Raw genomic sequence first — 26,024 nt, forward strand, 5'->3', positions numbered from 1 at the left:
TGGATTATTGGCGGAGAACGGGTGTTTAAGACCATAAGACCCTAAGACATAGGAGTGGAAGTAAGGCCATTAGGCCCATAGAGTCCACTCTACCATTTAATCATGGCTGCTGGGCATTTCAACTCCACTTCCCTGCACTCTCCCCGCAGCCCTTAATTCCTTGTGAGATCAAGAATTTATCAATCTCTGCCTTGAAGACACTTAACTTCCCGGCCTCCACTGCGCTCTGTGGCAATGAATTCCACAAGCGCAACACTCTGGCTGAAGAATTGTCTCCTCATTTCCGTTTTAAATTTACCCCCTCTAATTCTAAGGTTTTGCACAGGTCCTAGTCTCCCCGCCTCACAGAAACAACTTCACAGCGTCCACCCTTTCTAAGCCATACATTATCTTGTAAGTTTCTATTAGATCTCCCTTCAACCTTCTAAATGAAGACAATCCTCAGCTGTTCATCGTACGTTTAAACCTACCATTCCAGGGATCATCCGTTGGAATCTCCGCTGGACACGCTCCAGCGCCAGTATGTCCTTCCTGAGGTGTGGGGCCCAAAACTGGACACGGTATTCTAAATGGGGCCTAACTAGAGCTTTATAAAGTCTCAGAAGCACATCGCTGCTTTTATATTCCAACCCTCTTGAGATAAACGACAACATTGCATTCGCTTTCTTAATCACGGACTCTACCTGCAAGTTAACCTTTACAGAATCCTGGACCAACACTCCCAGATCCCTTTGTACTTCGGCTTTATGAATTTTCTCACTATTTAGAAAATAGTCCATGCCTGTATTCTTTTCTCCAAAGTGCAAGACCTCACATTTGCTCATGTTGAATTTCATCAGCCATTTCCTGGACCATTCTCCTAAAGTGTCTAAATCTTTCTGCAGCCTCCCCACCTCCTCAGTCCTACCTGCCTGTCCACCTATCTTTGTATCATCGGCAAACTTCGCCAGAATGCCCCCAGTCCCTTCATCCAGATCACTAATATATATAAAAACTGAGACAAGGTAACCATAGTAGCCCAAACCACACGTAGACATGCGTGGGAATTCCTAGAGGCATGGTTCTCCACCCGTAATGCAATCAACAAACATATACAATTGGACCCCATATAGAAACCCATACAGATCAAAACCGGAAATGACAGTACTCACCATAACGGACCACGACATAGTATAAATTCCAAGTGGAGTAGAATAACATCGCTTCATCGGAGGCTCCACTGATAATGTCACCTCGCATGGTGACGAAACGTCTGAACAAGAACAAGCCAGCTTGGCGAACAAGTCAACAACCTCATTCTACCATTATGTCTAGGAAGGGTAGTCAGTTATTGTTCTCTTCTTTTTGTGAACTTTATTTCGGTGAGGATGTTGTTTATATGTCGTTGGGTTTCTTCTTCTGTGCATTTGATAATCACAAAGGTGTCATTTGCTAAGCAGACCCAGACTTTGGGTTGTGCAGCGGGAGCGCTGTTCATTCTAACCTTTGCATTACCACTTCTGCAAACAGTCCTGGTATCAGGGATCCCATTGGTATTCCATTGATTTGTTTGAATATATGGCCATTGAAGGTGAAGTGGGTTGTGAGGCACAGATCCAGCAGTTTCATGGTGCTGTCCTTGTTGATGCTGTTGGTGCTGCGGAGTGCCTGCCTTCCTGATTCCTGATAAATAAGCAGGACAGAATATCAATGCTTCACTGTAGTCGCATTGACCATGTTACCTAGCAGGGAGTTGAAACGTCTGCAATCAAACATACCTGCTCCGCAAGCAAGTCTACAACCACATCCACAACACGAGCTGCATATCTTCCCAAAAACTTTGACCTCACCAATGTCCTGTACAGCCACATCATGATATCCCAACCCTATACTCAATATTCTGACCAATGAAGGTATGTATAACAAAAGCCACCTTCTTGCTGCCTACCTGAGACTCCACTTTCAATGATCCATGCAGCTGTACTTCTATCTGTTCAGCAACATTCCCTGCAGCCCTATCATTAGCTGTGTAAGTCCTGCCTTGGTTTGCCTTACCAAGATGCAACAGCTCACGTTTATCAAAATTTCCTCAAAAAAATTCAATCAAATATGTCAGACAAGACCTCTTACACCATGCTGATTGTCCCTAATAAATCTGTTCTTTTCCAAATATGAGTTAATCCTGTCCCAATAATCTCCAATAATTTCCCAACCACTGAGGTAAGGCTCACCATCCTATAATTTCCTGAATTATAAGTCACATCAAAAGTGCCAATTAACTGTCCCTTGAACACTCCTGGAATTCATTTATTCATTATTTTTGTTACTTCCTTGTGCTTTAAGCTAATCTGTAACTGTATATGAAAATGCTGATCTCGAGTACCTTAGGCCCAGGAGTCTATGCATATCTCCCTGAGGCTTTATGCTCATTATCTTTTACGATTCTTCAACTCCCTTACATAGATAGTTCTCTCTTGCCATGTCTAAGGCCTCTCCAAGGTCTTCTCGGTTATGGATGTCAACTATGAGATCTGTTGCACCGACATAACTTGTATGAACCCCATTATAGCGTACCTCTTCCAAAGTCCCTCCTGCTAGATGACTGATACAATGTTTTTATCTCAATTCCGCCTGTCTTTAATACATTGAGTGAAATAATGCCTATTTCCAGTTTCTGGAACATGTTGAAATCTACCAAACATTGAGACCACTGTTTATGTCAGTTTTAATTATCTCACTTGTTTCATGAAGGCTGAAGGAAATTATTATGTTTCTCGGATGCTTTCCAGTGCACCAGGAATCTGATTCAAAAGAGTCTCCCCTTCCAAGGACAGAACATGTCAAAACTAGGAGCTTGTCTATTTGAAAGGAAAATGCTGCATATTCTGCTAAAGTGAAATGAAAACAGAAAGTAGTGGAAAAATTGAGAAGCCCTGGCATCATCTATGAAGATAGAAACAGAGTTAACTTTGTGAGTCCAGTCTGACTCTTTAGAACAGAAATGGGGGAGGGGTAGAGGGTTTTTAAATAAATAGGGAGAGAGGGGGAGGTGGATAGAAGATGGATAGAAGAGAAGATAGGTGGAGAGGAGGCAGACAGGTCAAAGAGGCAGGGATGGAGCCAGTAAAGGTGAGTGTAGGTGGGGAGGTAATGACGAGATAGGTCAGTCCACGGAGGACAGACAGATCAAGGAGGCGGGATGAGGTTATTAGGTAGGAGATGGGGGTGGGGCTTGAGGTGGGAGAAGGGAATAGGTGAGAGGAAGAATAGGTTAGGGAGGCGGGGCGAGCTGGGGTGGTTTTGGGATGTGGTGGGGGAGGGGAGATTTTGAAGCTTGTGAAATCCACATTGATATCATTGGGCTGCAGGGATCCCAAGCGGATTATGAGTTGCTATTCCTGCAACCTTCGGGTAGCATCGTCGTGGCACTGTAGGAGGCCTAAGATGGACATGTCGTCTGAGGAGTTAAAATGGTTCGTGACTGGGAGGTGCAGTTGTTTAGTGGTTTGTGTCTATTTTTGTGAGGGTTCCCAATAATGCCCACTACCTACACAAAATTAAACACAATTAATACATGATCAGCAGTGATGGCAGCTGACAGTGTTGGAATGCACCAGTGTCCCTGCAGGAGATGACAGCTCACTCTGCCAACAACACACACACACACAGACACACACACACACACACAACAGCACGACATACAACATAACTGCAAAAAAACTGGAAGAAGTCCCTCTCCCCTACCTGTATGAGGTATAAGCAGATAAAAAAGGAAACCAAGCAGATAGGTTGAATCCACAGATTTCCACATGATGTTGAGTGATCACCACCTGCAAATCACAAGAGATAATTAACACTCAATGAATTAAAGTTATATTACTAAACCCAGACATAGCCACAGAATCTAACAAATGGCAGGGTAGACCTAAGACAGTGTGGAGCTGGAGGAGGATAGCGGGCCAGGTGGCATCAGTGGAGCAGGAAAATTGACGTTTCGGGTTGGGACCCTTCTTCAGAAAATAGATGTGAGCATTCAAAAGAAAGGACAGATAGTGTAATGGACAATAAAATGAATAGGGTCAAAGACAATGGTGAAAGGACAGGGCACAGTACATAAAAACTGACCATTAGAATGAGCAATATAGAATGGATCCGAAGAAGAGATTAGAGTGGACAGTATACAGCAGACAGTAGGGCAGTACATTGAGTATTATAGACACTAAGAGGATAATACATTGGGCAGTATAGGCTACACAGTAGGAGGACGGTACTGAAAGATAATGGGAACTGCAGATGCTGGAGAATCCGAGATAACAAAGTGAGGAGCTGGATGAACACAGCAGGTCAAGCAGCATCTTAGGAGCACAAAAGCTGACGTTTCGGGCCTAGACCCTTCATCAGAGAGGGGGATGGGGAGAGGGTTCTGAAATAAATAGGGAGAGAAGGAGAAGCAGACCAAAGATCGATAGAGGAGAAGATAGGTGGAGAGGAGAGTACAGGTGAGGAGGTAGGAAGGGGATAGGTCAGTCCAGGGAGGATGGACAGGTCAAATGGGTGGGATAAGGTTAGTAGGTAGGAAATGGAGGCGTGGCTTAATGTGAGAGGAGGGGATAGCTATGAGGAAGAACAGGTTAGAGAGGCAGGGATGAGCTGGGCTGGTTTTGGGATGCAGTGGGGAGAGGGGAGATTTTGAAGCTTGTAAAATCCACATTGATAGCATGGGGCTGCAGGGTTCCCAAGCGGAATATGAGGTGCTGTTCCTGCAACCTTCGGGTGGCATCATTGTGGCACTGCAGGAGGCCCAGGATGGACATTTCGTCTAAGGAATGGGAGGAAGAGTTAAAATGGTTCGTGACTGGGAGGTGTAGGTGCTCTGCAAAGCGGTCCCCAAGCCTCCGCTTGGTCTCCCCAATGTAGAGGCAACCACAACGGGTACAGCGGATGCAGTATACCACACTGGCAGATGTGCAGGTGAAACCGCACCCCCCCCCCCCCCCACTGCATCCCAAAACCAGCCCAGCTCGTCCCCGCATCCCTAACCTGTTCTTCCTCTCACCTATCCCCTCCTCCCACCTCAAGCCACACCTCCATTTCCTGCCTACTAGCCTAATCCAGCCCCCTTGGCCTGTCTGTCCTCCCTAGACTGACCTATCCCCTCTCTACCTCCCCACCTATACTCTCCTCTCCACCTATCTTCTCCTCTATCTATCTTTGGTCCTCCTCCCTCTTTTTTCCCATTTATTTCAGAACCCTCTCCCCATCCCCTTTTTCTGATAAAAGGTCTAGGCCCGAAATGTCAGCTTTTGTGCTCTTAAGATGCTGCTTGGCCTGCCGTGTTCATCCAGCTCCACACTTTCTTATCTAGGAGGACAGTACTCCATCAGTTCTCCTTGAAGGTTGCGCTCAGTTAAATGAAGCATCCTGTGATTGTAATCACTTCGCAGTTACACTCACAATGATGACTACATTTAAATAGTTATTCTTTTGCCACACAAGATACACATATTGGCACAGCCTGAGGAAGTAAAAGCTGCCTCATAAAATTGAGCTTTTGGCTTTGTAGTTGACTGACCGCATCCTAACCAGCAAATAGCACTGTGGGAGCACTGTTCTTCAAGGACAATGGTGTCAGCTCACTGCCACTTTTCCAAGCTTGATTGATGATTGACCGGTGGCAACCATTTCCCATTAACCTCACATTGAGAATAACCTCCATCGTGTTGTGTGGCACTATCACCGTGCTAAATGGGACAGCATTCACACAGATCCATGAGCTGCTGTGGGCTAGCAACAGCAGCAGGATTGTACTCCAGCACAATCTGTAACCTCATGGCCCAGCATATCCCCCACTCAACCATTACCATCAAGCCAGGGGATCAACCCTGGTTCAATGGAGAATGCAGGGGGCCATGGCAGGAGCATCACCAGGCATACCTGAATATAAGTCAACCTGGTGAAGCAACCAGACAGAACTACTTGCATGCCAAACAGCAAAAGCAACAACTCATAGACAGGGCTAAGCGATCTGACAACCAACAGATCAAATCAAAGCTCTATAGTCCTGCCACATCCAGCCGTGAATGGTGGTGGACAACTAAACAACTCACTGGAGGAGGGCGCTCCACAAATATCCCCATCCTCAATGATGGAAGAGCTCAGCAAGTCAATGCAAAAGATAAAGCTGAAGCATTCAAGTGGATGATCCATCTTGGCCTCCTCCAGTGGCCCCCAGCATTACGATACCAGTTTTCAGCCAATTTGCTTCACTCCACATGACATCAAGAAATAGTTGGAGACTCCTAAGACCACATAAGATGATGAGTGCACACAAACCTACATCAAGACTGCACCAAAAGTTATCAAAGACTAAAGACCCGATACTGACAGTAATCCTGACTAACGTGATACACAGAATCCAATGCAGCAAGTGCAATAAACATTACATTGGACAAACAGGGAGGAAACTGACAACCGCAATACACAAACACCAGCTGGCAGTAAAAAGACACGACCAATATTTACTTGTCTCAATACACACAGACAATGAGGGCCAAACCTGGAGTGACCTACAGTACATGGGACTATGATGTGGTTGAGAGATGAACGGAACTGGCTGCTCAATGTTCCAGGGTTTTGTTGTTTTGGACAAGATGGAGAGGAAGGTAAAAGAAGTTGAACAGTGGCATTACTAATCAGGGAGAATGTCACATCTGCATTGAGGGAGGACATACTGGAGGGGTCACCCACTAAGGCAATATGGGAAGAGCTCAAAAATAAGATGGGTTTAATCACTCTGTTAGGATTATACAATAGGTCCCCCTAACAGCCACTGAGATATTTAGGAATAAATATGTGGGCAGATTATGGAAAGGTGCAATAAAGGATAAGCATAGGACGTACATGGAATAGTGTAGGTTAGATGGGCTTCAGATTGGTATGACAGGTCAGCACAACATCGAGGGCCAAAGGGCCTGTACTGTGCTATAATGTTCTATGTTCTAAAAAGAGAGTTATCATAATGGGTGACTTTAATATCCCCAGTATTGACAGGGACTCCATTAGAGCAAGGGGCTTAGATTGGTCAAAATTTGTTAAGTGCATCCAACAGGCTTTCTTAAAACAGTAAGTGGATAGTCAAAATATAGAAGGGGCTATACTGGACCTTGTATTAGCTAATGAGTCAAGCTAAGTGACAGACCTTTCAGTAAGAGTAATTTGGGAATCGTAGTCACAACTCCTTTGGTATTAAGGTGGCTGTGAATAAGGCTAAGTCAGGATTTTGTGGGAACATACTGAATTGGGGAAGGGCAATGTACATCAGCATTAGGCAGCAGCTTGGGAGCATTAATTGGGAGGGGCTGTTATCAGGCAAGTCCACATTTGACATGTGGGAATTGTTTAAAGATTTACTGAGAGAGTTTAGAATTGGCATGTTCCAGTAATGAGGAACATAGAACGTAGAACAGTACAGCACAGGAACGGGCCCTTCAACCCACAAAATTGTGTGAAATATGATACCAAATGAAACTAATCCCTTCTGCCTGCTCATTGGTCCATATCCCTCCATTCCTTGCATATTCATGTTTTTATCTAAAAGTTCCGAAAACACCTCTATCATATCTGCATCCATCACCACCCCGGCAGTGTATTTCAGATTCTTGCCTCTCTCTGTGCAAAAACGTGCCCCCACATCTTTGAACTTTCACCCTCTCAAATTAAATGCATGCCCCCTAGTTTAATACATTTCAACTGTGGGAAGAAGATTCTGACCATCAACCCTATCCATGCAGCTCATAAATTTTTAGCCTTCCATCAAGTCTTCTCTCAACCTCCGCTGCTCCAGAGAAAACAACCCATGTCTTTCTATCCTCTCCTCATACCCTCTAACCAGGCAGCATTTTTCTGTGCCCTCTCCAAAACCTCCACAAACTTCCTGTACTGTGGGGACCAAAATTGAATGGCCAAAAGAAGCAAGCATGCTATATGTGATCATGGGAACTGCAGATGCTGTAGAATCCAAGATAACAAAGTGTGGAGCTGGATGAACACAGCAGGCCAAGCAGCATCTGAGGAGCACAAAAGCTGACGTTTCGGGCCTAGACCCTTCATCAGAGAGGGTGATGATAGAGGGTCTAGGCCCGAAACGTCAGCTTTTGTGCTCCTCAGATGCTGCTTGGCCTGCTGTGTTCATTGAGCTCCACACTTTATTATCAAGCATGCTATATGTGTCTTCTTTATCACCCTATGTAATTGCATGCCCACTTTCAGGGAGCTATAGGCTTCAACCCCAAGATCCCTCTGTACATCAATGCCGTTCAGGGTCCTGCCATTAACTCTACACTTTTCCTTAACATTTGGTCTCCCAAAATGCAACACCTGACACTAACTCTAAGGGTGTCAAGGTAGGGGATCCTTGGATAGCGGGGGAGGTTGTGAATTTAGTTGAAGGGAAAAAAAAGTACAATGTGTAAGATTTAGGAAGCTAAAATCAGGCAGGGCCCATGAGGAATATAAATAAAGCAGGAAAGAGCTCAAGCAGGGAATTAGGAGAGCAAGAAGGGGCCATGAAATGACCTTGAAAAATAGGGTTAAAGAGAATCACAAGGCATTCTACACATACATTAAAAACAAGAGGTCAATTACAGAGAAGATAAGATCTCTGGACAATGGGGGAACTTGTACTTGTAGGCAGAGGATGTGGGTGAGATCCTCAATGTGTACTTTGCGTTAGTATTCATCCAGGAGAGGGATAGGGAGGATAGTCGGATTTGCATGGAAACTCTAATATGTTCAGACATTTTGAGATCAAGAAAGAAGTGGTGTTGGGTCTTTAAGGTGAATAAATCCCCAAGGACCAATGGTATCTACCTCTGTTGCGGGAGGCAAGAGATGAGATTGCTGGGGGCTTGACCAACATCATTGTACCCTCACTAGCTACTGGAGAGGTCCCAGAAGACTGACAAGTAACTAATGTTGTTCCACCATTCAAGAACAGAAATAGGGATAATCCAGGAAACTGCAGATCAGTGAGTCTCACACCAGTGGTTGGGAAGATATTGGAGAGAATTCTTAGGAATAGGATTTACATGCATTTGGAAAAGAATGGTCTAATTAGAGATAATCAACATGGTTTTGTGCAGGGCAGGGCATGTCTTACCAACTTGAATGAATTTTTTGAGATGACAAGGCTGATCAATGAGAGTAGAAAGCAGTAGATGTCGTCTACTTGGATTTCAGTAAGGCTTTCAATAAGGTTCCCTCATGGCAGGTCTTCCAGATGCATTGGATCCATGATGTCTTGGACATGTAGGTTCAGAATTGATTTGCCCATAGAAGGCAGAGGGTAGTGGTGGAAGGACATTTTTTTGACTGGAGGTCTGTGACAAGTAGTATTCCGCAGGACTTGGATGAAAACGTAGATAGAATATAGAACATAGAACATTACAGCGCAGTACAGGCCCTTCGGCCCTCGATGTTTCACTGACCTGTGAAACCAAATTGAAGCCCATCTAACCTACACTATTCCATTATTATCCAGATGTTTATCCAATGACCATTTAAATGCCCTTAAACCTGGCGAGTCTACTACTGTTGCAGGCAGAATATTCCACACCCTTACTACTCTCTGAGTAAAGAACCTACCTCTGACATCTGTCCTATATCTATCACCCCTCAATTTAAAGCTATGTCCCCTCATGCTAGCCATCACCATCTGAGGAAAAAGGCTGTCACTGTCCACCTATCTAATCCTCTGATCATCTTGTATGTCTCTATTAGGTCACCTTTTAATCTTCTCTCTAACAAAAACAGCCTCAAGTCCCTCAGACTTTCCTCATAAGACCTTCCCTCCATACCAGGCAACATCCTGGTAAATCTCCTCTGCACCCTTTCCAATGATTCCACATCCTTCCTATAATGCAGTGACCAGAACTGTACACAATACACCAAGTGCGGCTGCACCAGACTTTTGTACAGCTGCAACATGACCTCATGGCTCCGAAACTCAATCCCTCTACCAATAAAACTGAACACACCGTATGCCTTCTTAACAACCCTACAAACCTTGGTGGCAACATTCAGGGATCTATGCACAGGGACCCTGAGAACTCTCTGCTCATCCACACTACCAAGAATCCTACCATTAGCCCAATACTGTGTATTCCTGTTATTCATTCCAAAGTGAATCACCTCACACTTTTCCACATTAAACTCCATTTGCCTCCTCTCAGCCCATCTCTGCAGCTTATCTATGTCCCTCTGTAACCTGCAACATCCTTCTGCACTATAGATGGGCGGGTTAGTCAGTTTGCAGACAATATAAAGATCGGTACTGTTGTGGATAGTGTAGAAGGTTGTCAAAGGATACAATGAGATACAGATCAGCTGCAGGAAAAAGTATATAGTTAATGGCAGGACCCTGAACAGCATCTTGTGGTTGAAGTCCATAGCTCCCTGAAAGTGGCCGTGCAAGTAAATTGGATAATAAAGAAGGAGTTAGGCATGCTTCCCTTTGTTGGTTGAAGAAATTGAGTACAAGGTTTCGAATATCATTTTGTTTATTACACTTTGTTTAGGCCACAATTAGGGTATTACGTTCAATCCTGGTCACCACATTACAGGAAGGATGTGGTGACTTTGCAGAGGGTGCAGAAGAAGTTTACCAGGATGCTGCCCGGATTCATGTGTCTGAACTATAAGGCGAGGCTAGAAAAACTCGGGTTGTTTTCTCTGGAGCGGCAGAGACTTAATATAAGTCTAAAAAAGTAATGAGTTGCATAGATAGGGTTGATGGTCAGAATCTTTTACACAGAGTTGAAATGTTCAAAACTAGGGGACAGGCATTTAATTTAATAGAGGGTTAAAATTCAAAGGAGACGTGAGGGTTAAGTTTTTTTTTACACAGAGTGGTAGGAGTTTGAATGTGCTGCCAGGAGTGTTGGTGAAGGCAGATACAATAGGTGCATTTAAGGGACTTTTAGTAAGCACACGAATATGCAAAGAATGGAGGGATATGGACCAAGAGCAGGCAGAAGGGAGTAGGTTAATTTTGTGTTCGGCACGGCATTGTGGGCCGAATGGCCTATTCCTACATTTTAGTGTTCTACGTCCTATGGTCAAGATCTGAGAGACATATCTGCCACACAGGCTCTGTTGCAGGTGAGGAAGTCAACGTAAGGAGGAATACATTTGTCCATGACAGTATGAGTAAGAATGACCACTACACAGTCCTATGGTTACCCACTGGTGCCACTGCCCAAGAAATGAAAATCCAGTTCTCCCACAGCAGTCTTTGAGACACATTGTTTATTCTTATTTGCTCCACTCTGACAGTTACCCAGAGCTTGTTACTTTCGAGGCTCTGCTTGATAATTTAGACCCTGATTGCTCATACTCACGAAGCAGAAGCTTTTTGTTTTAGTCCAACCCATGTCAGAGGATGACAGCAATAGCATACAATTCCTTTACTATCATTTTGCTTGCTTTTATCCTAAAGAAAACTTTGATTTTTTAAAAAATGTTAGTTGCCAGACTCTTCTTAACTGCCTATAGTAAAGATATTATCCTTAATGTTACATAAAGATAATAAACTAGGGAAAGGCAGAGCATTCAGCCCAACATTCATAATACATAGGAGCAAGAGTCAGCTATTCAGCTCATTGAATCTGCTCTGACATTCAATAGTGCCATGGCTGGTCTGATAATCATTAACTCCACTTTCCTGCCTTTTCCCTTGCTGATTAAAAATCTGTCTATCTCAGCCTTGAATATACTTAATCACCCAGCCTCAAGAGTCCACTGTGGGGAAGAATTCCATAAATTCACTACTCTTTAAGAGAAGAAACTTCCCCTCATCTCTGGTTTAAATGAGTGTGCCATTATTCTGACATTATGGCATTTGGTTTTAGACTCCCACAGAGGGAAACAGCCTTTTTGCAATGACCCCATGAAGTCCCCTAAGACTGTAGACAACATATCGTGGATCCAGCGAGGGACTAGATTTTGGATCTGGTGATGTGTACCCAAGTGTGTAATATTTCGCAAAAATCCCTAATGTTAGAAACATATGGACAGAGCCTTGTTCCTTTTAAAACCATTAAGAAGAGCTATGCTGTGTCTGCAGAGAAGTTAAAACCCACAAGCAGGTGGTGGGATCGACCTGTGAATGGGTTTGGGAAATCCGGAGGCAACTACAAAGGAAGGACAGTCTAGCGGGGAACATTAACTCAATCAAACAGCTTGTATTTACAATCAAAATCTTGTATCCAAAACAATTAACTTGAAACCAGAGGAATCAGCCAGAGACAGTCTTCATTCTTCCAGCCACGCAGCCCACAGAAGATAAAGGGTCGTGAAGACAGTGTGGAGCCAAGACAGTCATTGCAACAATCTAACATCATTCAAAACCATTAAAACCTCTTCCAAGCATCAGAAATCCAATGAAGCCAATCAAGCCCACAAAGGAAACATCAACAAGACAAGGGGCCTAGAAATTGGGGAGTCCTGAAACTAGTATAACTGTATGCCCCAATTTCCCATCCTGGGAGCACAGAAACTGAAGACAGAAACACCAAGAGAATGTGTTTATAAACCAATGGCAAACCTCAATAAACATCATGACAGAAACACGCCTCCGAGTAGTCTGACTAAGTCTGACAGGATTCGAAGTACTGACATGACAAGTCCTCAGGTACAACTGAGGTGAAGATTAAGCTCAACAAACAGCAGAAGTAAAGAAAACCCAAGTACTCACCCAACAGATCCAATACATGCCTAACTGCATCAGCGGACTCAACCTAGACTGAGGAGGTGTGCAGCAAGGAGTTCCTTATCATATTTAGGGTATCATGACCCAGAACAACCACAGTTGGTGAACCTCAAAACTGTGTTTGGGTTGTTGAGCATAATCCTGAGATGCCAGAGTTCCAACTTTGTCAGTAGTTGGAGGTCGGTGGTATCAGTATATTGTAATTCGGCATAATAGGATAATCTTCATGATAATGCATAGTTGAGTTACTTTTCTTGTATTGTTGTTAACCTTCTTGGACATGAGGCATTCCATTCCCATACATCCCAGATGATGAGGCATTCCACTCCCTTACATCCCAGATGTCCTCGTTCTTCAAGGACTGCGACTGCACCCCCCACAGTGGTCGAGAATGCCCACGACGGTGTCTCCCGCATTTCCCGCAACTCATCCCTCACACTCCGTCCCTGTAATAACCGCCCTAAGAGGATCCGCCTAATCCTCACATACCACCCCACCAACCTCCAGATAACACGCATCATCCTCCGACACTTCCACCATCTACAATCTGACTCCACCACTAAAGACATTTTTCCTTCCCCACACTTGTCTGCCTTCCGGAAAGACCACTCTCTCCGTGACTCCCTTGTCCGCTCCACACTTCCCTCCAACCCCACCACACCAGGCACCTTCCCCTGCAACTGCAGGAAGTGCTACACCTGCCCCCACACCACCTCCCTCACTCCCATCCCAGGCCCAAGATGACTTTCCACATCAAGCAGATGTTCACCTGCGCATCCGCCAATGTGGTATACTGCATCCGCTGAACCCGTTGTGGCTTCCTCTACATTGGGGAAACCAAGTGGAGGTTTGGGGACCGCTTTGCAGAACACCTCCGTTCGGTTCGCAATAAACAGCTGCACATCCCAATCGCGAACTATTTCAACACCCCCTCCCATTCTTTAGATGACATGTCCATCATGGGCATCCTGCAGTGCCATAATGATGCCACCTGAAGGTTGCAGGAACAGTAACTCATATTCCGCTTGGGAACCCTGCAGCCCAATGGTGTCAATGTGAACTTCTCAAGCTTCAAAATCTCCCCTTCCCCCACTGCATCCCAAAACCAGCCCAGTTCATCCCTGCCTCCCTAACCTGTTCTTCCTCTCACCTATCCCCTCCTACCACCTCTAGACACACCTCCATTTCCTGCTACTAACCTCATCCCACCCCCTTGACCAGTCCATCCTCCCCGGGCTGACCTATCCCCTCCCTACCTCCCCACCTATACTCTCCTCTCCACCTATTTTCTCCTCTATCCATCTTCGGTCCGCCTCCCCCCTCTCTCCCTATTTATTTCAGAACCCTCTCCCCATCTCCCTTTTCTGATGAAGGGTCTAGGCCCGAAACATCAGCTTTTGTGCTCCTAAGATGCCGCTTGGCCTGCTATGTTCATCCAGCTCCACACTTTGTTATCTCGGATTCTCCAGCATCTGCAGTTCCCATTATCTCTGATCACAATTTTAACCTTCTTGGACTGTTGTGTTAACTTTTATTTCTATATATACACATATACGCACAAACATCTGTCTGCTACCTTTTCATTGCAACCTGATTAATAAGTTGAGTGTCTAGAACCAGGGGCTGGAAGCATTTCAAACTGCTTAGAGGTCAGGGGTAAAACTAACTGAAAATCAAAACCCGTATTGGTCAGCTTAATAAAATATACCAGAGTGAAAAGACTCCTCAGTAACAGTGACTATAACATGGTAGAGTTCAATATGAGAAGGAGAAACTTGGGTTGGAAACAACTGTGCTAAACTTAAATAAGGGTAGTAACAAACGAATGAGGATACAGCTAGCTGGAGTGGATTACAAATAGAGTTTAAGATCCAAAAGCACTGCAGATGCTGTAAATCAGGAACAAAAACAAAGTTGCTGGAAAAGCTCAGCAGGTCGGGCAGCATCTATGGAGGAGGGAAAAAAGAGTTAATGTTTTGGGTCCTGAGGAAGTTTATCAGCAAATACAGTTGAAAATGAATGGTAGGCATTTTCATGGCTCACACCAAAGATATATTACAGTGAGGAAGAAAGATTTCAAGAACAGAATAAGCCAACTGTGGTGTATCAGAAATATTAACGATAGCATCAGATTGAAAGAAGAAAAAAAAACATACAATATGGCAAAGATTAGTGAAGATTGAGAAAATTTAAAAGCTAACAAAAGACAATCAAAAATATAATGAAAGGGGAGAAAATAAATTTTGAGGATGAACTTGCAAGTAATAGTCAGATAGACATTCTTTAAATATATAAAAAAGAAGAGAGAAACCATAGAGCAAGGCTGGGCAAATAATAAGGAACAAGAAAATGGTAGAGGAGTTGAATGAATGCTTTGCTAGAAGAAGACGTTAACAGCATTCTTGAAAAGTCGCATTGGATTGGAAAACTACCAAAGTAATACATTTACTAAAAATGGAAGGAAACAAAAAAACAGTAATTACAGGTCAATTAGCTTAAAGTCTATTTCTAGGAAAATTTTAAAGTTTATTATGGAGGATGTCACAATTTTTCTTTCATTTATCTTCAGTTTTGGTTTGGAACTTCAGAATTGAATTTGTGAATTTTACTTTGGACTGCAGTTGGTTTTTTAATAAAGGGAACACAAGACAGATGTTTGCTGTTGGGAATTGGCCTGAAAGCTTAGTGCAGGTTTGTTACAGCTTTAAGAATATTGCAGATGGTCAAGATGATTCTTAATGAGTACTTTGCATCACTATTCACCAAGGGGAGGGACATGACAGTTGTTGAGGTTAGGGATAGATGTTTGCTTACTCTAGGTCAAGTTGACATAAGGAAGGAGGAAGTGTTGGGTATCCTAAAAGACATTAAGGTGGGTAAGTCCCCACATCCGGATGGGATCTGTCCCAGGGTACTGATGGAAGTGAGAGAGGGAATAGCGAGGGCCTTAACAGATATCTTTGTAGCATCCTTAGACACGGGTGAGGTCCCGGAGGACTGGAGAATTGCTAATGTTGTCCCCTTGTTGACGAAGGACAGCAAGGATAATCCAGGTAATTATTGACCGGTGAGCCTGACGTCAGTGGTAGGGAAGCTACTGGAGAAGATACTGAGGGATAGGATCTATTCCCATTTGGAAAAAAATGGGCTTATCGGTGATAGGCAACATGGTTTTGTACAGGGAAGGTCATGTCTTACCAAATAAATGGAATTCTTTGAGGACGTGACAAAGTTGATTGATGAGGGAAAGGCTGTAGATGTCATATACATGGACTTCAGTAAGGCGTTTGATAAGGTTCCCCATGGCAGGCTGATAGAGAAAGTGAAGTCACATGGGGTCCAGGGTGTGCTAGCTAGATGGATAAAAAAACTGGCTCGCCAACATGAGACAGAGAGTAGTAGTAGAAGGGAGTTTCTCAAATTGGAGACCTGTGACCAGTGGTGTTCCACAGGGATCTGTGCTGGGACCACTGTTGATTTGTGATATACGTCAATGATTTGGAGGAAGGTGTAGGTGGTCTGATCAGCAAGTCGCAGATGACACTAAGATTGGTGGAGTAGCAGATAGTGAAGGGGACTGTCAGAGATGACAGCAGAATATAGATAGACCGAAGAGTTGGGCAGATAAATGGCAAATGGAGTTCAATCCGGGCAAATGTGAGGTGATGCATTTTGGAAGATCTAATTCAAGGGCGAACGACGTGGTAAATGGAAAAGTCCTGGGGAAAATTGATGAACAGAGAGATCTGGGTGTTCAGGTCCATTGTTCCCTGAAGGTGGCAACGCAGGTCGATAGGGTGGTCAAGAAGGTATACGGTGTGCTTTCCTTTGTCGGACGGGGTATCGAGTAAAAGAGTTGGCAGGTCATGTTACAGTTGTATAAGACATTGGTTCGGCCGCATTTGGAGTACTGTGTACAGTTCTGGTTGCCACATTACCAAAAGGATGTGGATGCTTTGGAGAGGGTGCAGAGGAGGTTCACCAGGATGTTGCCTGGTATGGAGGGTGCTAGCTATGAAGAGAGGTTGAGTAGATTAGGATTATTTTCATTAGAAAGACAGAAATTGAGGGGGGACCTGATTGAGGTCTACAAAATCATGAGGGATATAGTCTGGGTGGATAGCAAAAAGCTTCTTCCCAGAGTGGGGGACTCAATTACTAGGGGTCATGAGTTCAAAGTGAGAGGAGGAAAGCTTAAGGGAGATATGCATGGAAAGTTCTTTACACAGAGGGTGGTGGGTGTCTGGAATACATTGCCAGCGGAGGTGGTAGACGCAGACACGTTAGCGTCTTTTAAGATATATTTGGACAGGTACATGGATGGGCAGGGACCAAACGGACACAGACCCTTAGAAAATAGATGACAGGTTAGAGAGAGGATCTTGATCAGCACAGGCTTGGAAGGCCGAAGGGCCTGTCCCTGTGCTGTAATTTTCTTTGTTCTTTGTTCTTTGTTAGGCACCAAAATGCTGTTGTTGTCAGGGACCAGCGACTGAATTGGTCAATTAAGGGAAGATCAGTACTTGCCAACCAATCACAGAAAATGCTGAAAAAGAAAGAGAAAACAAACACTAGATTGGCTCTGACTCGGCTTTTGGGCAGAGGCAGTTTTTGCTTTAGGTGCTGCTGGATTGGAAAGCTGTTTTATTTTTCTATGGAGGTGGGTGGTGGTGTTGCTGTCTCCAATTTTTCTCCAGTTATTGATTTGTTGAAAATCCCGAGAGGAGAAGTCAAGTCAGCCTTTAAGAAATCATGAAAAGCCGCTGAAATTCTGCCGAAGCTGTTTGCGTTGACCAGTCACTTTGGAAATCAAGTCAGTCCTAGCGCCTGTAATCAAACCCATCATCCAAGGATTTCATGAAGGCCTGATGTTTATCATTTCAAACAGTGAACAAACTGACCAATTGTTTCTTTTCTAACTTATCCCTGAACTGCATCTGGCTGGCTCAGTGTGTGAGTGGGCTTTGTATTTAAAAAAAGACTGGGTTTAGACTGTAGATATTAATTAGATTGCCTTGTGGTTTATCTGTGTTCTGTTAAAGCTACACCCTTAGTTGTGAAGGGCAGCATGTCGGTGCAGGCTTGGAGAGCTGAAGGGCCTGTTCCTGTGCTGTAATTTCCTTTGTTCTTTGTTCATGTTCTTCATAATAAATTGGTAATTTTGTTTTAAGTTATAAATTTGTTGTCAAAGGGCTGTTATTTGTAAAGTCTGATTAGGAACAATTGTATAGTTTTTAGGGTCATTGAGTGATTTAATTTCATCCAGTGTTGCAAATCCAGTGACAGAGAGGCTGGTTTGATTTAGTTCACAAACCCCATATTTTAACAGAGATAATGTGAACTGCAGATGCTGAAGAATCCAAGATAATAAAATGTGAGGCTGAATGAACACAGCAGGCCAAGCAGCATCTCAGGAGCACAAAAGCTGACGTTTCGGGCCTAGACCCTTCATCGATGAAGGGTCTAGGCCCGAAACGTCAGCTTTTGTGCTCCTGAGATGCTGCTTGGCCTGCTGTGTTCATCCAGCCTCACATTTTATTACCCCATATTGTAACAGGCATTTTAGAAGAGTATTAAGAAACGTATCACATGATTAAGTAAAATCAATGTGGCTTCAGGAGAGGAAACTATGATTGACAAATTCACTAGAAATCTTTGAGAAAATCACAAACAGGACACATAAAGGGGGAACAATTGATTGAATATATTTGGATTTTTAGATGGTATTTGAGAATCTGGCATAGCTTTGTAACAAGTATATCTTTGATCAGATAAAGGCCTAAAACTGTTCATGTATTGACAAAATTTCCTTACTTTTATACTCCATTCACCTTGAAATAAAGGCTTACATTCCATTTGCCTTCCCTATTACCCACTGAACCTCTTGTAATTCATGAATGAGGATTCCCAAATTCCTGTTCAAACCATCAGAGATACATTTCGCTGTACCCTCCAGCCACATTTTGGTAAATCAGACCGTAAGGCTCCGCTCCTTCTCCCAGCTTACAAGTAGAAACTGAAGCACGAGGATTTGGTACAGGAAGTTGTACAGTGTGGTCTGAGGTAACGAATGAACTCCTTCGTGACTGCTTCGAGTTGATGGGCTGGTCCATATTCAAAAATGCAGCAGCCAACCTAAATGAGTATGCCACTACCATCACAGATATCACTCGTAAGTGTGTAGAGGACTGCATGCTAAAGAAGTTAATCAGAGTGCTGCCCAACCAGAAACCATGGATGAACTGGGAGATCCACTCCCTCCTCAAGTCCAGGTCTGAGGCGTTCAAGTCAGGTGACACTGACCTATACAGAAAATTTAGATATGATCTTTGCTAAGCCACCAAAGTTGTGTGTGGAGTCAGAGGAGATAGGGGAAGCACTAAATGAATATTTTTCAACAGTATTCACTCTCGAAAACGACAATGTTGTCGAGGAGAATACTGAGATATAGGCTACTAGACTAGGTGGGATTGAGGTTCACAAGGAAGAGGTATTAGAAATCCTATAGAGTGTGAAGATAGATAGGTCCCCTGGGCCGGATGGGATTTATCCTCGGATCCTCTGGGAAGCCAAGGAGGAGATTGCCGAGCCTTTGGCATTGATCTTTAACTCGTCCTTGCCTACAGGAACAGTGCCAGACTGAAGGATAGCAAATGTGGTTCCCCTGTTCAAGAAAGGGAGTAGAGACAACCCTGGTAATTATAGACCAGTGAGCCTTACCTCAGTTGTTGGTAAAGTGTTGGAAAAGGTTCTAAGGGATTGGATTTATAATCATCTAGAAAAGAATAAATTTATTATGGATAGTCAGCACGGTTTTGTGAAGGGAAGGTCGTGCCTCACAAACCTTATTGAGTTCTTTGAGAGGGTGACCAAACAGGTAGATGAGAGTAAACCGGTCGATGTGGTGTATATGGATTTCAGCAAGGCGTTCGATGAGGTTCCCCACAGTAGGCTATTGTACAAAATGCGAAGGAATGGAATTATGGGAGATATAGCAGTTTGGAACGGAAATTGGCTTGCTGAAAGAAGAGAGAGGGTGGTAGTTGATGGGAAATGTTCATACTGGAGACCAGTTACTAGTGGTGTACCGCAAGGGTCGGTGTTGGGTCCACTGCTGTTTGTCATTTTTATAAATGACCTGGATGAGGACGTAGAAGGATGGGTTAGTAAATTTGCAGATAACACTAAGGTCGGTGGAGTTGTGGATAGTGACGAAGGATGCTGTAGGTTGCAGAGAGACATAGATAAGCTGCAGAGCTGGGCTGAGAGGTGGCAAATGGAGTTTAATGCGGACAAGTGTGAGGTGATGCACTTTGGTAGGAGTAACCGGAAGGCAAAGTACTGGGCTAATGATAAGATTCTTAGTAGTGTAGATGAGCAGAGAGATCTCGGTGTCTATGTACACAGATCCTTGAAAGTTGCCACCCAGGTTGACAGGGCGGTTAAGAAGGCATACAGTGTTTTGGCTTTTATTAATAGAGGGATTGAGTTCCGGAACCAAGAGGTTACGGTGCAGCTGTACAAAACTCTGGTGCGGCCGCACTTGGAGTATTGCGTACAGTTCTGGTCACCGCGTTATAAGAAGGATGTGGAAGCTTTGGAAAGGGTGCAATGGAGATTTACTAGGATGTTGCCTGGTGTGGAGGGAAGGTCTTACGAGGAAAGGCTGAGGGACTCGAGGCTGTTTTCATTAGAGAGAAGAAGATTGAGAGGTGACTTAATTGAAACATATAAAATAATCAGAGGGTTAGATAGGGTGGATAGGAAGAGCCTTTTTCCTAGGATGGTGACAGCAAGCACGAGGGGGCATAGCTTTAAGTTGAGGGGTGAAGGATATAGGACAGTTGTCAGAGGTGGTTTCTTTACTCAGAGTAGTAAGGGAATGGAATGCCATTGCCTGCAACGGTAGTGGATTCGCCAACTTTAGGTACATTTAAGTCATCATTGGATAAGCATATGGACGTACATGGAATAGTGTAGGTTAGATGGACTTGAGATCGGTATGACAGGTCGGCACAACATCGAGGGCCGAAGGGCCTGTACTGTGCTGTAGTGTTCTATCTACCTATCTACCAGGGATGCGGAGAGGCAGTACCAGAATAAATTAAAGTCCCAGGCTAACCACTCAAAGATTCATCAATTCTGACAAGGTTTCCATGATAAAACCAGCCACAACGCAAAGTTACATAGAATAGCTGACAACAATGCATCCCTCTCCGATGAGCTCAATGTGTTCTGCGCTTGTTTTGAACAAAAGGTCAGTGAAATAATGTAAGCTGCTTCAACAGCCTCAGGTGCACCTATACCCACAGTCACCACCACAGACGTCAGATTTTGAGAATGTCTTTTTGAGAGTGAATCCACAGAAAGTGACTGGCCCGGTTAGGGGCACTGGCCATGTCCTCATCCTGCATGGATCAGCTGATGGAAGTACTCACAGACATCCTTAACATCTCTTTACTCCAATCTGAGGCTCCCACCTGCTTCAATAAGACTACTGTCATCCTTGATAAAGAATGATCAGGAGGCGTGCTGCCCAGTGTCTCTGACATACATAATTATGAAGTGCTTCATGAGGTTAGTCATGGCTGACATCAACTCCTGCCTCCCAGATTGCCTTGATCCTGTACAATTCACCTACCAACACAATAGGTCCACAGCAGTTGCTGTCTCCCTGAACCTACACTCATACCTGGAACACCTGGACATCAAAGACACCGATATTAGACTCCTACTTAACGAACATAGCTCTGCTTTCAACAACCATAATTCCAACCAAACTCATCTCAATACTCCAAGACCTAGGTCTCTGGTCCTCCCTCTCCAACTGGATCTTCAACTTACTGACCTGCAGACCGCAATCAATGTGGATAGATGACAACGCCTTCTCTAGAATAATCCTCAACACCGGTGCCCTGCAACGCTGCGAATTTGGCTCCTTCTCATAACACTCATGACTATGTGGCCAAATTCTGCTCTAACTCCATTTACAAGTTTGCTGATGACAGCACGCAATGGGTCAGATCTTAAACGACAACAAGTCAGAGTACAAGATAATTTAATGGCCTGTTGTAAACACAATACTCTCTCCTGCCAATGAAGGAGCTAGTCACTGACTTGAGGAAGTGGAGTGGAGGACATGCCCTTCTCAGTATCAGTGGTACTGAGGTGGAGATAGTCAAAAGTTTCAAGATCCTGGGAGTAAATATCACCAACAATTTGTCCTGGTCCATCAACACTATGCTTAACAAAGCAGATCAACGCCTTCACTTCCTCAGAAGGCGAAGGAAGTAGGTCCACAATGACTCATCTATTTTTATAGATAGTATGGCAACTGCTCTTCCCAATGCCACAAGAAATTACAGAGAACCATGAATCAGATTATAAGGCTCTGCCCCTTCTCCCAGTCCATCTCAAAAACCAGTCTTCTGTTCAGTGCCTCTGTCTATACTTGCCACTGTCCCAGGAACACAACCAACATTATCAAAGGCACCTCCCAACCCAGTTATACTCTCTTCCATCCTCTTCCATCGGGCAGAAGATATAAGACTTTGAAAACTTGTACCAACAGATTTAAGAACAGCTTCTTTCCCGCTGTTTTCAGACTTATGAATGGACCTCTCATATTAGAGTTGATCTTTTTCTGCACCTTCTCTGTAGCTGTAATCTGCATTCAGTTGTATTATTCTGATTTAACCTATGATTTGCTTGGATAGTACACAAAACAATACAATTCACTGTATCTCAGTACATGTGACAATAATAAGATCAAATGAAATCAAAAAGCTTTCTGTACTCTTTTTGTATTTAAATAATTTTCAGCTCCTCTATTTTTCCTGCTAAAATATATAAACTCGTGTTTTCTCAATTTATATTCCATCTGCCAATGTCTGTAGATTCTTTCTGAGATCTTCATCTCTTGTCTTCCTAACTATCTTTCCAATTCAGTATTAACAAGGTTGATCCTCTGTTACTATCTCCATTTCCACATCAGAGTGGTCAATTGTCTATCTCCTTCAGCCTTAAATATTTTCAAATGTGGAGCCTCCACACTGTCTGGGCTGGAGAATTCACAAGTATTCCAGCCCTCTAAGCGAAGAGTTTTCCATATCTCTGTCCTGAATGCTCCCACCAGGAGGTTAGATTAGAGCAGCTAGGATTATAGCAGGTTTGATTCCAGCGTTGGGTAATGGTCAGTGTGGAGTTTGCACGTCCTCCCTGTGTCTATGTAGGTTTCCTTCAAAGCTTTGGTTACCTCCCACTGTCCAATGATGTGTAGATGGATTGGTCATGCTAAATTACCCATTGTGTCTAGGGATGTGCAGGCTATGTGAGCTATTGTGGGAACATGCAGAGTTACAGCGAGTGGATCTGGGTGGGATGCTCTACAAAGCATTGGCGTGGGCTCCATGGGCCAAATGGCCACACTGTAGGGATTCTATGAAATTCAGGGAAAGACATAGACATGACAACACACAGCTTGGGGAAGGCAGCCCAGTAAAATCTGTAGGGATCACACACCAGCTGATGTGACAACCCCAGACACCTGCATCTAACTGTTCAGGCACTCCATCTCCTCTTCTCACCCTCTGTCACAAATAGTAATCCACCCACCACCCACACCTCTCTGTCTCTCTCTCTCTCTCTCCTCTCTGTCAGCTGTCTCCCTGCTCCTCGCTCTCTCTTTTCCTGTCTCTCCCCATCTCTCTTTCTCTCTCTCTCTTATGTTCGCCCTCTCTCTCCTGCTTGCTCTCTATATATCTCTGTTTTCCACACTCTCTTTCTCTTGGTTGCCCACTCTCTTGCTCTCGCTCTGTTGCCTTATCGCTCTCTCTCTCTCTCTCTCTCTGCTGCTTACCCCTTTCTCTCTGTTGCCTCTCTTTCTTCCTCTTCTGCCCTCTTTCTTTCCTTATTTAAATAGAAAAAGAGTACAGAAAGCTTTTTGATTTCATTTGATCTTATTATTGTCACATGTACTGAGATACTCTTGTTGCCCACTCTCTCTCTCTCTCCAGTTCTCTTCCTTGCCCATTCTCTGTTTCCCTCAATCCTCTCTGTTAACCACAACCCCCCTCTCTCTTCAGATCCCTCCATTACTGTCACCCTCTCTCTCTCTTTCTGTCTCTGCTGCTCCCTCTCTACACCCCCTTCTCTCTCTCTGCTGCCACACTCTCTCCCTCATTGCACTTTGGTAGGAATAACCGGAATGCAAAGTACTGGGCTAATGGTAAGGTTCTTGGTAGTGTAGATGAACAGAGAGATCTCGGTGTCCATGTACACAGATCCTTGAAAGTTGCCATCCAGGTTGACAGGGCTGTTAAGAAGGCATACAGTGTTTTAGCTTTTATTAATAGAGGGATTGAGTTCCGGAACCAAGAAGTTATGCTGCAGCTGTACAAAACTATGGTGTGGCCGCACTTGGAGTATTGCGTACAGCACTGGTCACTGCATTATAAGAAAGATGTGAAAGCTTTGGAAAGGGTGCAATGGAGATTTACTGGTATGGAGGGAAAGTCTTACGAGGAAAGGCTGAGGGACTTGAGGCTGTTTTCGTTAGAGAGAAGAAGGTTGAGAGGTGACTTAATTGAAACATATAAAATAATCAGAGGGTTAGATAGGGTGGATAGGGAGAGCCTTTTTCCTAGGATGGTGACGGCGAGCACGAGGGGGCATAGCTTTAAATTGAGGGGTGAAAGATATAGGACAGATGTCAGAGCTAGTTTCTTTACTCAGAGAGTAGTAAGGGAATGGAACGCTTTGCCTGCAACAGTAGTAGATTCGCCAACTTTAGGTACATTTTAGTCGTCATTGGACAAGCATATGGACGTACATGGAATAGTGTAGGTTAGATGGGCTTGAGATCGGTATGGCGGGTCGGCACAACATCAAGGACCGAAGGGCCTGTACTGTGCTGTAATGTTCTATGTTCTATGTTCACTCTCTTTCCCCTCTCCTCTCTTTCTTTCTCTACTTCCTCCTCTCTCTCCCTGCTGCCCTTTCTGTCTCTCCCTGTCTTCCCCCTCCCCCCACTGCCTCTGCCACCCTCTTTCCGTCTGCTGTGGTCTCTGTCTCTCTGCCGCATTTTCTATCTGCTGCTGTCTCTCTCTCGCACCACCCACCCCAAGCCCCTCTTTCTGCTGGTTCAGTTACAAGTCATTGCAAAGGAGCTGCTGCTGCTCCTGTTGTTGTGTGTGGCTCTTTTGAGAGCAGGTCAATGAGCACCATCTTGCTAAGATTAGATAACCGGCCAAAGGAAAAGCCATGGGGTTTCAGCAGCAGAAATCCCCTCGGCCAGGCCTTTCCCTCCGTTGTCTAATCGCCTGTGGGAAACCCAAACTATTCACTGAAGGAACTCCATCAGTTTGATTCATTGGTTTTATTGCTTTCCTTTCATTAGATTTATAAATCATGTTATAGTTGCGTTTACAGTTACATGTAAAAATCTGTGGAAATATTGCTTTAGTTGAGAGATTGCAAGATAAAATATTCATATGTAGGCAGCTCAACTCTAGCGAAGGATTTGAGTACTCAAACCCTCATGTATCTAGTGAGGTAATTGGGAATGGCTTCCCAAGTCGCCTGTATATTTCCCAGTTTTCACTGGAAACATGCACACAAACTGAAGTGCTCCCTCAGAAAATTAAAGCAATTAATCAGAAATACAACCAATCTATCACTAGCTTAGCAACTCACAACTGACACTTACCAAGTTTATTAAGATCATTAATACTGTTGTTCCATCTTCAGTCTGGAGATATAATCAAGTGTGTGCTGCTGGAGTCTAGTCGTCATTTAGTAGAGAGAACATTTCCATCATACTCACAGGCACAAGTAAGAATCAAAGCCAAGGACAACATGATTGAATAAAGTGACAAAATCATCTGTTGGTATGAGAGTCTGAACAGTCAGCCACAAATCTCATGAAATAAACCGAAAACAGCACTGAAATGGCCACTTCCCAGTTTTAGAGCAAAAAAAGACACGAAAACATTACAAAAACTGAAATTAAAAAAAGGAAGAAACTGCAGTTGTGAAATGAAGACAGAGAACAATGCGACCAGATAATGTGCTGACAAATAAAATCACACAGACACTCACTGTGCACTGTCACTGGTACTCATTGTGCTCAACCCACTGTCAGTGACATTCACTGTGTTCAATTCCCTGTCACGACACTCACTGTCATTCACACTCACTGTGATTAATGCTGTCAGTGACACTCACTGTGTTCAGTGCTGTCAGTGCTACTCACTGTATTCAATGCTCTGTTAGTGATATT

General features: G+C 44.0%; 1 protein-coding gene across 2 annotated transcripts in view; it reads right to left on the reverse strand.

The window, feature by feature from the left end:
* LOC125465071 (granulocyte colony-stimulating factor receptor-like) overlaps nucleotides 1–25,793 on the reverse strand; it is a 176,390-nt gene extending 150,597 nt beyond the window's left edge. For both annotated transcript variants that reach the window (XM_048558159.2, XM_048558158.2), the window contains exons 1-2: nucleotides 25,452–25,793; nucleotides 3,724–3,809 (exon numbers count right to left, since the gene is read on the reverse strand). In XM_048558159.2, coding sequence (XP_048414116.2) covers nucleotides 3,724–3,790 — 67 coding nt within the window. In that variant the 5' untranslated portion in view covers nucleotides 3,791–3,809; nucleotides 25,452–25,793. The remainder of the gene's footprint in view (nucleotides 1–3,723; nucleotides 3,810–25,451) is intronic.
* Nucleotides 25,794–26,024: the final 231 nt, after the last annotated feature.

The sequence above is a fragment of the Stegostoma tigrinum genome, chromosome 24 (genome assembly GCF_030684315.1).
Source record: "Stegostoma tigrinum isolate sSteTig4 chromosome 24, sSteTig4.hap1, whole genome shotgun sequence".
Classification (NCBI taxonomy): Eukaryota; Metazoa; Chordata; class Chondrichthyes; order Orectolobiformes; family Stegostomatidae; genus Stegostoma; species Stegostoma tigrinum.